Source organism: Populus trichocarpa, chromosome 9 (genome assembly GCF_000002775.5).
Source record: "Populus trichocarpa isolate Nisqually-1 chromosome 9, P.trichocarpa_v4.1, whole genome shotgun sequence".
In the NCBI taxonomy this organism is placed as follows: domain Eukaryota; kingdom Viridiplantae; phylum Streptophyta; class Magnoliopsida; order Malpighiales; family Salicaceae; genus Populus; species Populus trichocarpa.
In genome coordinates, this window is record NC_037293.2 from 6,410,165 (window position 1) to 6,424,984 (window position 14,820).

Sequence of the window (14,820 nt, forward strand, 5' to 3'; positions counted from 1 at the left end):
AGAATGCCGCTGGTAAAAGGGGCATTTCAATCCAACAATCTCTTCAAAATATTCAAAGATAATGTTTCTTTTTTTATTTTAAAAATATTTCAAAAAAAAATAAATACCACGATCGATACATATACAATAACCATCACGCCGGGTCTTTATGCTTTTGTGTATGTTTGTATCCGAGCTTACCCTTATACCTGGGTGTATTGCCTTGTTAGACACTAGACAGTGTAGGGACCAAGGCCCACTTTAGACATCAATTGATTATGGACCACCTAGATCATCGGAGTTTCTTCAAAGTCGCCGCCACCCCTAGAGCGGTTGTGAACCCGGGATCTAATGTGTTCCAGGATGCATTCCATAGTAATTTTATAATAACTAGGAATTTCATTTATTAGATGGATTGACTTGAAGAAATAGATAGATACAAGAAAAAAATAGATAGATACTAGGAATTTCATGGTTGAATTTTTTTTTAAAAGACACGCTATCAATATATAAATATTTTTTGCACTTAATTTTTTTATTTTGATAATCGCGATCAACTAACTATTACTCTTTAAGTAATGTTTTTTTTTTTTATAAATAGACACAACAAATAACCAATAAAAAGTCGTTAATTACTCTTTTTTCCAAATTTTAGGCTCAGCCTTGCCTAATGCTTTGTGTCATGAGGCTGTATTTTTAATATAAAACCCGGACCATCATAAGGTGCATGCATCCCTTCCCATGAAAATGGCAAGCTTAGACGTGAAAACAAACATAAAACACAACCACCAAAGCAAATGGCGAAGGGGCTAGTAGCTGTTAATTTCAAGCAATATCTAATAAAAAAAAAGATTTTAAATAACAACAACAACAACAGAATGTTACCTCTCTCTTTCTCTCAGAATGCGTGGTGCAATCCGCTCCTGGGAGACAACCTTCTGCAGGTCCAATCTCTGACTTTTGTCTGTCTTTTTCTTCTTTCTTTCCTTCTTTATTGTCATTTCATGCATGCCCATAAGTTTCTTCAGTTAATGCAGAGGGTAATTTCTTGACTTTTGGACACCCTTTCTTTTTACTACTGCCTCGTGCTCTTCTTGTTGAAAGGTACGTATTCAAGCCCTCAACCATCTCTCCTGCCCCTACTTGGTGCTATATATAGTAGCACAGTCTATTCTGCTAGCCAAAGTGCCTAATCACACTCTCCTTCCTCTCTTGCTTCTTTCACCATGGCAGACCCTTGCTTCAATCTCATCACTAGATCTTTCAACTTCATGCCTCTTAATCCTCATTACAGTACGGCTTTCACTTCTTACCCAAACAACCACTTGTTCAACACCAAATCATCCATTCCTTTTGCCCCGCCTCAAAAAGAACCACCTCCCCTTGTAGAATATTTAGGCCCTGTAAGACAACAAGAAGACCACGATCTCGAGTCCTCGAGTAGTTCCATGGAAGAGAACAAGAAAATGAAAAAGGATGATGAGAACCTCTTTTTTAGTACTAAAGATGGTAATGATAAGCCAGTGTCTGTAGTTCTGCATATAGGCCTCCCTAACCCTAGTTCTGATCTGCAGACAGTACTTAGGGTTTCCCCATCTGCAAATGGACCAGATAAGGAAGAGATTAGTGCAGTTTCTGGGTACCCCTTGGAGAAACTAAACAAGGATCAGTATTGGATTCCCACACCTTCCCAGATTCTCATTGGTCCAAGTCAATTTTCATGTCCTCTTTGCTTCAAGACCTTTAACAGATACAACAACTTGCAGGTATATTGCCACATTTTCTTGAAACATGTCTCATTAAGCTCTTCTTGTTTCTCTTTTGCTTTTATCTACTTTCTTCTTGCTCCATTATCAGCTGGATCTTGGTATTTTGTTTCTAATGATTAATTAACAATAATTTTTTAACTTCTTGCAGTAGTAGCATAGTACTAGCCTAGTACAGAAGGTCTCTGTCTACCTTAATTTGTTTGTTTGACTTCCATTTTGCATAAACTTCATATACCTTAACTATCTTGAGATCTGTCGTGAGTAATTGATTTTTCTTTCAAGTTCCAACTGAGATTTTTTGCGTGACATAACCTTTCATGAGACGTCCTTGTGCTTCTGTTACTTTGAAGATTAGGCTAAGGTCAGCTACTGCGGTGGTTTAAAGAAAACAAATATGCAGTGCTTCAGAGTTCTGAAAAATCTGCAGATAAGGCTTGCTGAACAGTGAAATTCAGAGTGCTCCGATCCCTTTCATGTCTGTAAGAGTTCACCGAAGATTCAGGTTGTTTTCACTGAAAACCTGATCAGCTCCCCTCCCGAACACTGTGTGTACCTTTAAAGGCACATGCTAATGTCTGTTACAACTAATTCTAGTATTTGTGCAACCCTAAGTTAAGCTTAAAGCCTGGCATGCACAATCTCTCAAGGTTATCTATATCTTACCAGTCCCTTCGAATATATATTATAAGGAGGCTGCTAGAGTTTGATCTCCCAACCTTTCATTTTCTTGTAGTGAATCTTGCCTAATTTCTTATATATTTATTGTATAACCCAAGACCCAGTACGCATCTCAAATGGATCAAATGTCATGCCCCTCTACCCAGGGCATTCCTTTTGTAGCCATTGATCACAACGCTTGTTTGTTTGTTTTTCTCTCTCTCTTTATATCTAACTCAGCTGGGTTTTGGTTAATATTGCAGATGCATATGTGGGGACATGGATCTCAATACAGAAAAGGACCCGACTCTTTAAGAGGAACCCAGCCAACAGGAATGCTAAGACTTCGATGTTATTGTTATGCACAAGGTTGCAAACACAATATTGACCATCCAAGAGCAAGACCACTCAAAGATTTTAGGACTCTCCAAACACACTACAAAAGAAAGCATGGAATCAAACCCTTCATGTGTAGAAAATGTGGCAAGTCATTTGCAGTGAAAGGTGATTGGAGAACACATGAAAAGAACTGTGGGAAAATATGGTATTGCATTTGCGGGTCTGATTTTAAGCACAAGAGGTCTCTGAAAGACCACATTAAGGCCTTTGGCCATGGCCATGCAGCTTTTGGCATTGATTGCTTTGAAGAAGAGGATGAACTGGCATCTGAAAGCGAACATGATTGTGAATCCTCTATGTAATCAATAGGATTTTAGGTGAATCCTCCCACCTTAATTTATGACTATATCCTTAACTTAAACTTTATATTTCTCATGATGGGTGCCTTAATTTGTCTGGTTGCCCGATTTTTCTCTTTTGCGTATTCCTAGGCATAATGTTAATTAGTTTCCATAACCATGTTAGACCAAGTTGTCAAACTCCACCCACTTACAAGGAAGAAACTAATTAAACCAGTGCAAGTCTTATTATATATATAAGCTATCCTCGTTGCTCTATAGTGCGTGGAGATCTTTCTCAGATAGTCAAATGGAATTAAGCGCATAGTTTTGATAAGTGCTTGCTAGTGCAAGCCTTGTTAATTATATATAAACTAGTTTCGTTACTGGTGTATTGTGTGTAGATTCTTCTTCTTTCGCCTTCAATGGATGTGCTGTGAAGCTTTGATGATAAGTGCCTGCTACAGTATTATTACTGGGATGTAATTGATTATTTTGTCTGGGAACAAGCATATTTACGTAATTATTAAACTATTGTAAGTCTTTAGGATAGATATTAAAAATAAACAGTAAGACTAGGATTCCTTAAGCTGTTTTCGTGATTTTCGTCTTCTTGATTTCTTTTATTCCTAGCTTGTCCAGTCATTTCAGGTTGCACAAGTTCTTTTATTTAGAGCTATCTCTTGACGTGTCCATTTTTTTTTTTTAATTCATGTAAATCATGAAACTCTTAAATTTATTAAATAATTGATAGTACTAGCTATGTTTTACATGTATAAAAAAAATAGAGGATCACAAAGAAAATTAGCCTTCAGCCAGCTAAATAGCATGCTAATGATTGAAATCAATGGAAAACCTAGGGACTTTTCTAGCTGAAGCTCCTTAAATTTCTCGTCAGGCTCTTAAGAGTTAAGATTTCCTTATTATAATTGGTAGGTTGGATGATAGATACGTGTTGTTGCGAGATGAATAATTTTGTTTATGTAAATAATAATAATTTTAAAAAATTTTAATCTCAAGTTATTAGTTTAAATGATAATTTAAATAATGTAAAACAAATAACAACAACAATAAATAAGCTGTCAATAAAAAAACCACATCTAAACTCATTCCAATTATCAAACAACTCAATGTTAATCTAACAAAAATATATATATATATAAAAAAATCAAACTTCAAAAAAAAAATTAGCTTAAAAAAGGGATGAAACCACGCGAACCTTTTAAACCTAATCTAATCTAAAAAGCTTGCAACTTGTTAAATTATGGGACCGAGTTCAATTAAAAAATTTAAATATTATCTAATTTAATTTTAAAAGGGTGAAATTATTGAAAAAATATTAATAAAAAAACTTGCAAGAGAAAAAGAAGAACAAAAAAAAATGGAGCTAAAATCTGATAGAAGAAAACCCAACAAGAATGAAATAAAAAAAAATATCCCAAACAAGAAAAATTGCAATTAAGAGAATTAAGACTAAACTTAAAAGATTAAAAAAAATCACAAGGGATAAAATTAAAAATTATATGTAATATAATATGTTATTTATAAATTAAAAAATGATAGGGGGTAAAATAGAAAAAAATTATTGAGAGCTAACCTAATAGAATCAAATTGGAAAAAAAAAGTTTAAAAAAGAGAATTAAACAAAAAAAATAACAAAATAAAAGTTAAAAATGAAAAAAAATAAAAAAATATAAATTTAGAAAAAGAAAAAACACAGGGCATACTTGAAAAAACCTCTTAAACATGATCTAATACTTAAAAGTCGCATCCTGATAAAATTTTTATCCATATTCAATTAAAAAATATAATTCTCAACCAATTTAATTTTGAAAGATGAGATTGGTAAAAGAATATTAATAAAAAAAACCTACAAAAAAATAAGGATATAAATTGATAGAAAAAAAATTCAAGGGGAATGCAATTTAATAAAAACAATAAAAAATAATCTAGATAAAATAAATATCAATTAAAAAAATAAAAATTAAATTTTAAAGATTAAAAAAATTATAAGAGCGAAATTAAAAATATCTACAAAAATATTAACTAATAATTCAGAGATTTAACACAAATACCCCTCCTAATATTTGTAATGAGTGATGAAATTACTATAACAATACTTTAGGGGAGAGAGGAGCAAGAGCCCATTATTGTTGTTTAAGTGACTCGATCCATTAAATGGTCATGGACATGACCCTTTATCCTTTTAAATTCGAAGTGATGTATTTATCTTTATTCATTCCGAACAGTATGATACATTAACTTAATACTATATTAATCTTTATATTTATCATATAGAGTTTAGTTATTACGTATAAATTCATGACCAAGCAGGTTATGGAGAACTTGGAAAGTATTGTATGGACAGCTAGGCAAATGATGGATATTACGCTTTTCTTTTGGCCTACTCTCTTCTTTCTTGCTGTTCGTGTTTTGAAGACTTATTATTGTGTTACAAATAACTCAATATGGATTTATCTCATCTTTCTCTATCTGTTGAAAACTCTAAACTACAGCATTTCTGATTACAGAGAGCAGAAGGATCAATTGTCAAGAGCATTAAAAAAACTACATACAGTGTTGGTGTCCAACAACAGTCTCTCTAGCTTGAAGAAATTATCCTTGACAAGCTAGCTACTCGAGCTAATATTTAGACCGATCGTACAAGTCCTCTGAGATTAAGAAACTAGTTTGTAGAACCAATCTTACAATGCAAGTACTTTTCCTGTAATTTTGATTAGCAAAATGGTTCACTTATCGTTGTTACTCGACAAACTTGAAACAGGGACTTGATGATGGAAAGAATTAAGAAATGGAAGGAGAAAAGATGACATAGGTCCATGTTTCCAGATCAAAATTCATGGGCTACTATTATATTCTGGACATTATCTAAGCTATAGGTATAACTGGGCTTCTTTATAAAGTCTCTAGCTACGAGCCCCATCAATAACCTCTGTCTCTGTGGTGAATTCACCTGCAACATGGCTATGACATGCTCTCTCTCCCAGACCCTTCACTACAAGCCATCAAATGCGTTAAAAATCAAGTCATCTTCGAAAATTGATGAAACAAAACTAAATATCACTCGAATCCGTGCCATGAAACGTTGCTTGAGATGCAATACTCTTTATCTTGACAAAGAGAACTCCCCAACTGCCTGCTCTTTCCATGGCCACACCACGGGTATGTGCCCCACCTCACCTAAATGAATTCCCAGTCTCTCTCTTTTTTTTTAATGGGAGTTTTATGTTTACAATGTTTTGTGTAGGGGAGAAGGGGTTATACGCTTTGGCTCCACCACACCAGGGTATTGACGGAGAGTGGAGTGACTGCTCTGGAGTGATAGTGTATAAATGGAATGACAAGAATAATAGACCAATTACTGGAAGTGTCAATTGGAAGAAAAGATGGAGTTGCTGTGCTGAGTATGATGAAAATGCTCCACCTTGTAGACGGGGGTGGCATGTTTCATATGACGATGGCTTCACTCTGTATTAACCCAAAAATTGTTTTGTTAGCTAAATTCAGAAGCACAAGTAACAATTAAGGATACAATTTAGGATGAGGTGGAAATGCAAGCATCGATAAAGTTTGCTTGGGTAATGTCTGATGTTTAGACAAATTAGGCTTGGACATTAAAGTATATCCTGTGTTTTTCCATTTATCTACATTTTGATTAACAAATATCATTTTCTTGGATATTAAGTTCCCTGTCTTGATTTTTCATTCAAGAGGTATGTGGCTGAACATTTTCATTTCCTTTTGGACAAGCAGAGCAATTTGATTTATTTTCCTTTTTGATGTGTTCAGCAGCAACGATTGCTTGCAAGGTGTATTTGGAATTGATATAATATCATCTGAGGGTGAACATGCTTTACTTCTAAGCTGGAATTCAAAGTCTTCTATTTCAGGATATCTACAATTTAAGCTTTCAGACTACCCGGTGATCAAAGAAACACAAAATTCACTGCCAATCTGTAAATATGTATCCTGCTACCTGAGTTAATGATGCTGTTACCATTGTCGGAGTGCTTTTTGCTAGAGAATTGCAGCAGAAGCCAGAGGTCATGCAAAGGCTAGTAGAGAACGGAGAATTCATACAATTATGCATGCCTGTCCAGCACAAAAGCTCATGTTGCAGAGTAATGTGTCTCTATCCTTCCTTCACACGGCTTAATCTGAATACTAGAAGCAATTGATGAAGAGCTATATATCCATGGTGAATTCCTAAACCATGGTATTGTTAGGGCCAACACTATGAAACAGAACATCATGCAAATGAACCTTTTAATGATCACTTGAGATCGGCCAGGTTTATCTTTCATGTTTTCAATCCAACAGCTAATTCTCTTTCTGATTACCAAAATGTTCACTTGTCATGATCTCATTGAGCAGCTGTTGATATAAAATTCCCTGCTGTATTATATTGCCAAAAGTCAGAATATTTTTCACAAACTTGATTTCCATTTCTTGTTGGTGCTGATTTCCAAAGGGCACAATTCCAGACATAAATTTATAATCAACCAATAAAGATACATGAATAAGATACAACAAAAGGTGTTATTAAAACAAGAAGTCTTTACTTTACATGAAATTCTAAGATCAAACATACTCAAAACAAGCAATTAAGCTTCAGCTCGTATTAAACCAAACCTTTCACCTCCCCTTTAATATTAGACAACAGTCTTAAATGACTGGTGAAGATGCCTCAAAGTCTCTTGATCCTTATTCCATTCAGGTGTTGGTGCATTGACAAAATGAGCATATAGCTTATTGTTAGCACAAGTAACCTTGATCAAGCTATGTTTCCCAACCCCATCAATCTCATAAACATAATACAGTTGTCCATTCCCATCTTTCTCCTCTACACTCACCACACTATCTGCACCAGATATCAAGTCTTGCAAGTCCACATCAGACAAGGCCAAGTTGTTTAACACGGAATCTTTTGGAGCTAGCTGCCGGAAACCAGCAAGATATGTCAAGTACTCCTTTTCAGTTCTCTTCTTTGGATTGTAGAACTCGCTATCAGTTCCATTAGTACCTTTTTCAACTTTGGAGACTAAACGTTCTTTCCATCCATCAGGGACATCATAGACGTACTCAGCAGAAGCTTTCTTGTCCGAGTTACCACCATATCCGCCGTAATTGGCGGCACTGGCTGCGGTGCCGTAGTAGATGTGGAATGTTTGTGAAGGGTCTGCCAGGGAAGGGGTGGTGGCAGTTAATATGGTGGTGGCTGCAATGGTGGCAGCTAGTGTTGTAAGGTGCGGCTTGTTGGGCGGGGAAATGGGCAGGTGGGTTTTGGACAGCGATGGGGTTTGTGGTGGTTTTTGGGCGGTGGAGGTGGAGGAGAGGCGGGCTGATGAAGAGAGAATGGCAGCCATGGGATTGGCTAATAGTGGGTAAGGTGCTTTCTTGTGTTTTATCTTGAATTCAACATTTTTCTTATCCAATCAAGGTATGAGGAGAGAGAAGGTTCAGTGTTGGACCAATGGACATCTGCCAGGTCATGTTAGTCTTGCTTGAATTTTTTTGGATGCCCATTTAAGTTAATCCATTTTCTTAGTAACAAAAAATAAAAAGTACGGACGCAAGTGGAGATGCAGGGGATCGAACCCTGTACCTCTCGCATGCAAAGCGAGCGCTCTACCATTTGAGCTACATCCCCTCGGACGTCAAAGATCTTTATTTAACATAATATATATAAAAAACTCAACATGCCTTCTGTTCTTTTTAGTTCAATTTAGCTATTTCCACGGATATAGGGGGGTCTGTTTAAAAATATAGAGTCGGGTGTGTTTATTTCACAAAAAAGGTTGATTGAATTGAACATCTGTGTTTCTCGTTTCATGATTCAAGTTATACGCTTCAATTATAGTTCATGCTCTGTTATGTCTCGAACGTAATTCAATTCGATGCATGGTAATGGAACCTCAATCCTGCCTTCAGTTCTCTACATGACAAGTTGTTATGTTTATGTTTCTCGTAGATAGATTCTTCTTACAATAATCATGATTGGTCTTAAATAAAGAACCCATAACTTAATTTTTTTCTAAATTGAATGTGAACATCCCTCCAAGAAAAAATAAATGGTATCTTTGTGAATTTCTCTCCATCATTACAATGTAAACAAGATCCGTAAAATTAAAGATAAGCTCAGAGATTCGAGCCATGTGGTTGCTAATATGATGCTCACTAGAGGATTACATGGTCATTAACTTTAGGACCTGTGAGATTAGTCAAGATGCGCGCAAGCTGGTCCAAACACCTATATTAATAATAATAAAAAAAACTCAGAAAAATAAAAAAAGTTTATAGTGATTGATAATTAAAGGCGCCGCACTCAAGTTTATGACAGTGTAAATTTTACGTTATAATCCTAAGTTAAAGTTATTGAATTGAAGACAGCTGCAATTTATCTACCTTAAAGAACGTTAACATATCAAGGGACATTAGCATAATAAGGAGTCTGCAACCAAAACAATTATAAAACTCCAAATCATCTTTTGATAATAGAGACATATTATCAATTAAATTATTAAAAACAATAAAATAAAAAAGGAAATAAATTCTAAACTTACCCTAAATCACAGTCTTCGTACTCAAGTTTATTTTAAAATGATATTATTTTAGAAAAAGAAAATAAATAAAACATATAAAGGCTATCTCTATAATCATGTCATAAACTTGCCTAACGAGCTAAGAAAATCACACAAACACCCCTCTACTTGTTAAAATGTAATTTCTGCCCCTCAGAACTGGCCAATTATCAATTTTGTTTTAAAGCATATTTGGTCCTCTACCTAACAAGTAGTAGGCGACAGAGCGGAAGATAGGTAGAGTGAATGGAAGAGAGAGAGACACCTTTCGTCTTAAAATTTGGCAAACTCGCTCGCGTGATTGACACCCTTCTATTTCGCTTCCTTTCCTTTCCCCTCCTCTTATTTTCCTTTTCTTCTCAGTTTCCACTGTTATTCATAATATTATAATAACAATAATCACTTTGGTTAATACAAGCTCCAGATTAGGGTTTCAGTTATTCATCCGCCTTCCTCTCCTAAAAAAAAAATAATAAAACTAAACCGCTTTCGTTTTCTTTCGAATTAATTAACATCATTCTTTATGTCTAAAAGGTAATTAATCTTCTAAAGTTTTTGATAGTTTCTTTTACTCTGCTCATGGTCGTATATGTTTGATTGCTGATTATTAATTCATGATCAATGCATTTTTTTTCCAACTATGATGTGCTAATTTTGATTGAATTGTAGGGAAATGATTAAAATAGTTGTTAATTTATTATTGAATTAATGGATGGGTTCTGCTTTTCAAGTTTGAATTTTTGTTTTGATATGGTTGATGTTCATGCACCTAGTCAGTTGAATGATGATAAGGGCATGTAATAAGGTGGAGGATGGAACTTTTATTGATCATGATTTTGTGTTTTTTTATTTTTTCAGGTTACTATGCAAGTTCTTTGCTCATGGGGCGTGTTTGAAAGGGGAACATTGTGAATTTTCACATGACTGGAAAGATCCTCCAAATAATGTAGATACTATGTTTTAGCTATGGTTTAAATTTTTGCTTTTTTTTTTTTCCTGCTTGGTTGTTTATACGTGGTTATTTTAATTATTGCCTTTTAATTGTTTGTCAATGCAGATTTGTACATTTTATCAAAAAGGTATCTGTGTGTATGGCAGTCGATGCCGATATGATCATGTTAAACCTTCTAGGCCTGAATCTACTGCGTCGTCTTCTTTGACAGTTCTGGCCTCAACTTCTGTTTCCTTGGCCCTTCCTGCAAGAACTGTATCAAGTGGGGTGAGGACAGTGCTGGCGGTTCCTCCAGAGCTTTCAGCTTCAAGTAGACCCTTTATTGCTCCCAGTACGCCAGCATGGGATTTGGCGTCTGTGCAACTTGACTTCTTAGAAGATGGTGATGGTGAGGTTATACAGCCTAGGAATGTTAAACCAGCTGATCGATCTCTTTGTTCATTTGCTGCTGCTGGTAGCTGTCCTCGTGGAGATAAATGTCCTCATATTCATGGTGACCTATGTGCCTATTGTGGAAAGCATTGTTTGCATCCTTTCAGACCTGATGAAAGAAATGAGCATTTGAAAGCATGTGAGAAGAAGCAAAAGAACCTTGACTTATTAAAATATAGTCAAGAAATAGAGTGCAGTGTATGCTTGGATCGTGTACTTTCAAAGCTCACAGCAGCTGAGCGGAAGTTTGGACTGCTATCAGAATGCAATCATCCATTCTGCATATCATGTATCAGGAATTGGCGTGGCAGTTCCCCAACCTCTGGAATGGATGTTAATTCTTCATTGAGGGCTTGCCCAATATGTCGCAAGCTTTCATACTTTGTTATCCCAAGTGTCATTTGGTATTCCACTAAAGAGGAAAAACAGGAAATAGTGGATACCTACAAGGAAAAACTCAGGTAATCGTTTGTCAAATGTATTTTGCTTCCATATCTGCTACCCAATTACTGGATCATCAATATATTCTTGATCAGTTTTGAAGAATTTGCAAAATTTATGTACAAAATGTTTGAAATGTTTCAACATATAACTGTCATTTTTCTTCATATGGTGAAAAAGGAAAAAAAGAATCATCTTGCATATTCTCCTAGGAGATTGGTATGTTATTTTGTGATAATGTAGGCTGTAAAGTTTCATCTTGTAAATTTTAATTGTGATAAAAAACCAGGTAGATAACCAATGAACTCAAGATTTTTTAAGTTGTCGAATAATCATATATTTACTTTGACTTTTGTAGGTCGATAGATTGCAAACACTTTGACTTTGGGAATGGGAACTGCCCATTTGGAACCAGCTGCTTTTACAAGGTAAAGTTCCTTCTTGGTCTGTTCATTGGAATGATATGCGGGGATTCTCACTGTAGTTTGGACAATTTTGTTTTATCAACTCTATTTTTGCTCATTAAATGCTAGCCAACCAAAAACGATCTATCATCTGTAGCTGTGTTTGCCCCCATTTTTTTTCTCCTTTTCCCTACTTATGTGACCATAAGAAGCAACATGTGATGAGATATCATGAATGCATTTTGCTAATAGGGATAATTTCTCAATCTCTCATGTTACTTTTTTTCTGCATGCCATTCTATTGACTTCTCAACCTTGTCTCATAAAGTTTTGATTGTTGCTATTCTCAATTTGCAGCATGCGTATCGAGATGGCCGCTTGGAGGAAGTGGTTTTACGTCATCTTGGAGCTGAAGATGGACAGGGTGTGATAGCTAAAAATATCAGGTGTGCTTTGTTCCTGCTAATGTTTCACATAACTAGCTGACAAAACTTTTGTCTTTTGTCTATTATTAATGTGTTTAATCTCTTCTGTTAATTAATTTATTGTTGCCTCAGGCTGTCTGATTTCCTTGGTGGCTTGCAAATAAGGTGAACTGGTGGTGTTCAAATATTTAAATGTAAGTTTCAAGTTGTTAGTATTTCTGCCTTTTCAGGTATCACTGATTTCTGAACTGTACATGCCCAAGCACTCTGTCACGTGCACAGGCTTGTGTACGTTCGCACAGACATGCATGCTTGCATTGGTCTCTTAATGGACAAAGTAACCGTGCACTTTAACTTTCCCGAAATATTCAGGATATCTATCAATGCGAAGAAATTTATTCAACTTTATTGTGGAAGGTCTTCAATCTTCGGTGCCAAACCCAGTTGTTTGCAAGGTAAATTGCCTTGCGAATATTATACCCATCAGTTTATCCTGTATGATGAACTTCTTGTTCTTTGGTTTTGAAAATGCAATTCTGTGTTTTTTAAGTTAACTTTGACTTAATTTATAAATTTCTGGTGAAATTGCTTGGAATCTTATGCTCTCCAAATCTTTCCTGTTCTAACAACTCAACATGTTCTGTGATATATTCTCGTTACTAACCATCAGTTTCTATGCTATTCATCATTTCTTCCTTTGGATTTCCTTTGTGAAGACCCGATGGGATTTTATGAAGATTCATGGCATTGGTATACTTTATGTCAATCAATCAAGGGTTCATACTACATAATTGTCATATGTTCATAGGGTTTCATTAACCTTGTGAAGTTTCCTTTTATACTTTTCAGTACTTGCATCCACATTGTGGGTTCTGTTCTGGTCTTTTCTCTTCTATGTACTTAAATGATCCTGTGGGGTTGCAGGTGGCGTGCATAAAATGCAGTCTGGAGAAAAACTATTTTCCATCTTAATATAAGCTTAAAGTTCACAGAATTACTTAGATTTTCCATGTGGTTGAATAATAAGTAGGTGCTTTGAGTTACTCTTTAAGCTAAACTTTTATTAGATGGTATTGTTTTAGGCCATATTGCTATATACCCCTTTTATCTAGTTTCTCACCACTAGGCCATATTGTTTTATGTTTCTGAAAATCCTCAATATAAAATTTACTGCCAAATGTAGGATGGCTTTCTGGAGGAGATTCGATTTCGGGAAGCTGAAAGGTGTGCAGGTGTGTTATAATAAGCTGCCTCTTGAGTTATTTTGAAATAATATCATGAAGAACATGCCAAGGCGTGAAAAAATATACCAAGAGGTGATAAATTATGTACTTGTCAAGGAAAAGGATTTGAGTAATGGATGTTTGCGATTAGAATTTGCTTCCCTCACACCGCAAAGGACAGTGAAAACTACTGGGTTTTGCCCTAATGGTTTGTAATAATTTGAAGTTTTGATGGCAATGTCATGATGCGGTGTTGCATCATGCTGGAGTGGCCTCTGTATAAAAGTTTTGAACTTTTGAGGTATACATGAGATTTAATACAATGTAGCTCATTTGTATCAATTCACTGTACTGTCATCTTGTGGTGACGATTACAACTTCGTTTGGTTCTCTCTCCCCCTCCATCTCGTATGCAATTTCTTGTTCAAGGCCCTACTCTGTGTTGGGTTATTTGCTGCAGAGAGCGATTTGTTTGCACGAATTGCTGAAATTTATGCGTGGAATCTAATGCAAAAGGAGGTTGCAGACTCGTAGTTTCTAGCGTGAGAATGGGAGTATTCTTTTCCTATAGGAAAAGGAATAGTTGTTGATGCTAGATTTCCTTGGAAGCCAGATATCTTCTTTTCTTTTCTTTTTCTTCTCTTTATTTCTGGGTGCCCTCGCTCTCACCAGCCTTGAACCGTTGGCTATGGATTGAATCAAGCACAAACCATCACGGCTGGTTGTAAGCCAGATTATCCTATCTTTGTTAGTGTAAATGTTCATGATATTGTTCATATGCACGAGTCATGTGCACTGGTAAAAACAAAAACAAAGAAAAGGTCATCTGCACTGGTTGGCATTGCCCCCGAGTTTCATGTATATTTTGTTTGTTTCATCGGAAGACACGGTTGGCTTCGGCTATACAACAAAATGGTCCTTTACCATCCCTGAATCCCACTCTTGAACATCTCCTAATGGAAATCCCATGACGAAATCGATGGCTGGCTCCCTCGGAAATATGCAGCTTTTGTTGTCAACCAAGGTTGTCTTTCCTTGTATTTTCAAGTCCAACATTTTGAGGGGTGCTGTGCTGTTGTTCCTTTCCTTTCTTTTCTTTTTTTCTTTAAAAAAATTAAATAAATCTTTTCCTTACTAAAATTAATAGACGATTGCCACTAAAATCCCCCCAAAGCAGGCATACAATAAATTAATTATCGTGTGTATAGTGTGACTCTGGTTCATAAATATTAATCTTGATCCATAGATGATAACTTCCG

The 14,820-nt window shown here is 35.6% G+C and overlaps 4 protein-coding genes and 1 non-coding gene across 6 annotated transcripts; 3 read left to right on the top strand and 2 right to left on the bottom strand.

The window, feature by feature from the left end:
- Positions 1-1,123: 1,123 nt before the first annotated feature.
- LOC7482278 (zinc finger protein WIP2) lies at positions 1,124-3,179 on the top strand. Its single transcript, XM_002313996.4, has 2 exons — positions 1,124-1,745; positions 2,669-3,179. The coding sequence occupies exons 1-2, from the start codon at positions 1,206-1,208 to the stop codon at positions 3,104-3,106; spliced, it is 978 nt and encodes a 325-aa protein (XP_002314032.2). The 5' UTR covers positions 1,124-1,205; the 3' UTR covers positions 3,107-3,179.
- A 2,868-nt stretch (positions 3,180-6,047) lies between these two features.
- LOC18102046 (uncharacterized) lies at positions 6,048-7,509 on the top strand. The gene is made up of 2 exons (XM_024608256.2): positions 6,048-6,265; positions 6,351-7,509. The coding sequence occupies exons 1-2, from the start codon at positions 6,064-6,066 to the stop codon at positions 6,578-6,580; spliced, it is 432 nt and encodes a 143-aa protein (XP_024464024.1). The 5' UTR covers positions 6,048-6,063; the 3' UTR covers positions 6,581-7,509.
- A 114-nt stretch (positions 7,510-7,623) lies between these two features.
- LOC7482277 (thylakoid lumenal 19 kDa protein, chloroplastic) lies at positions 7,624-8,512 on the bottom strand. Its single transcript, XM_002313262.4, has one exon. The coding sequence runs from the start codon at positions 8,467-8,469 to the stop codon at positions 7,756-7,758; it is 714 nt and encodes a 237-aa protein (XP_002313298.1). The 5' UTR covers positions 8,470-8,512; the 3' UTR covers positions 7,624-7,755.
- A 168-nt stretch (positions 8,513-8,680) lies between these two features.
- TRNAA-UGC (transfer RNA alanine (anticodon UGC)) lies at positions 8,681-8,753 on the bottom strand. The gene has a single exon. It is a non-coding gene; the product is annotated as a tRNA-Ala (tRNA).
- Positions 8,754-9,900: 1,147 nt separating this feature from the next.
- LOC7475062 (E3 ubiquitin-protein ligase makorin) lies at positions 9,901-13,903 on the top strand. 2 transcript variants are annotated; one of them, XR_002983852.2, is made up of 8 exons: positions 9,902-10,218; positions 10,543-10,630; positions 10,742-11,529; positions 11,868-11,937; positions 12,271-12,359; positions 12,471-12,532; positions 12,711-12,793; positions 13,522-13,903. XR_002983852.2 is itself a non-coding variant. In XM_024609131.2 (7 exons), exons 1-6 carry the CDS (start codon positions 10,208-10,210, stop codon positions 12,505-12,507), a joined length of 1,083 nt encoding a protein of 360 aa, XP_024464899.1. In that variant the 5' UTR covers positions 9,901-10,207; the 3' UTR covers positions 12,508-12,532; positions 13,522-13,903. The 2 variants fall into 2 exon arrangements, 1 of the variants encoding a protein (XP_024464899.1); XM_024609131.2 differs by lacking the exon at positions 12,711-12,793 and having other exon boundaries at positions 9,901-10,218.
- The last annotated feature ends 917 nt before the right edge of the window (positions 13,904-14,820 follow it).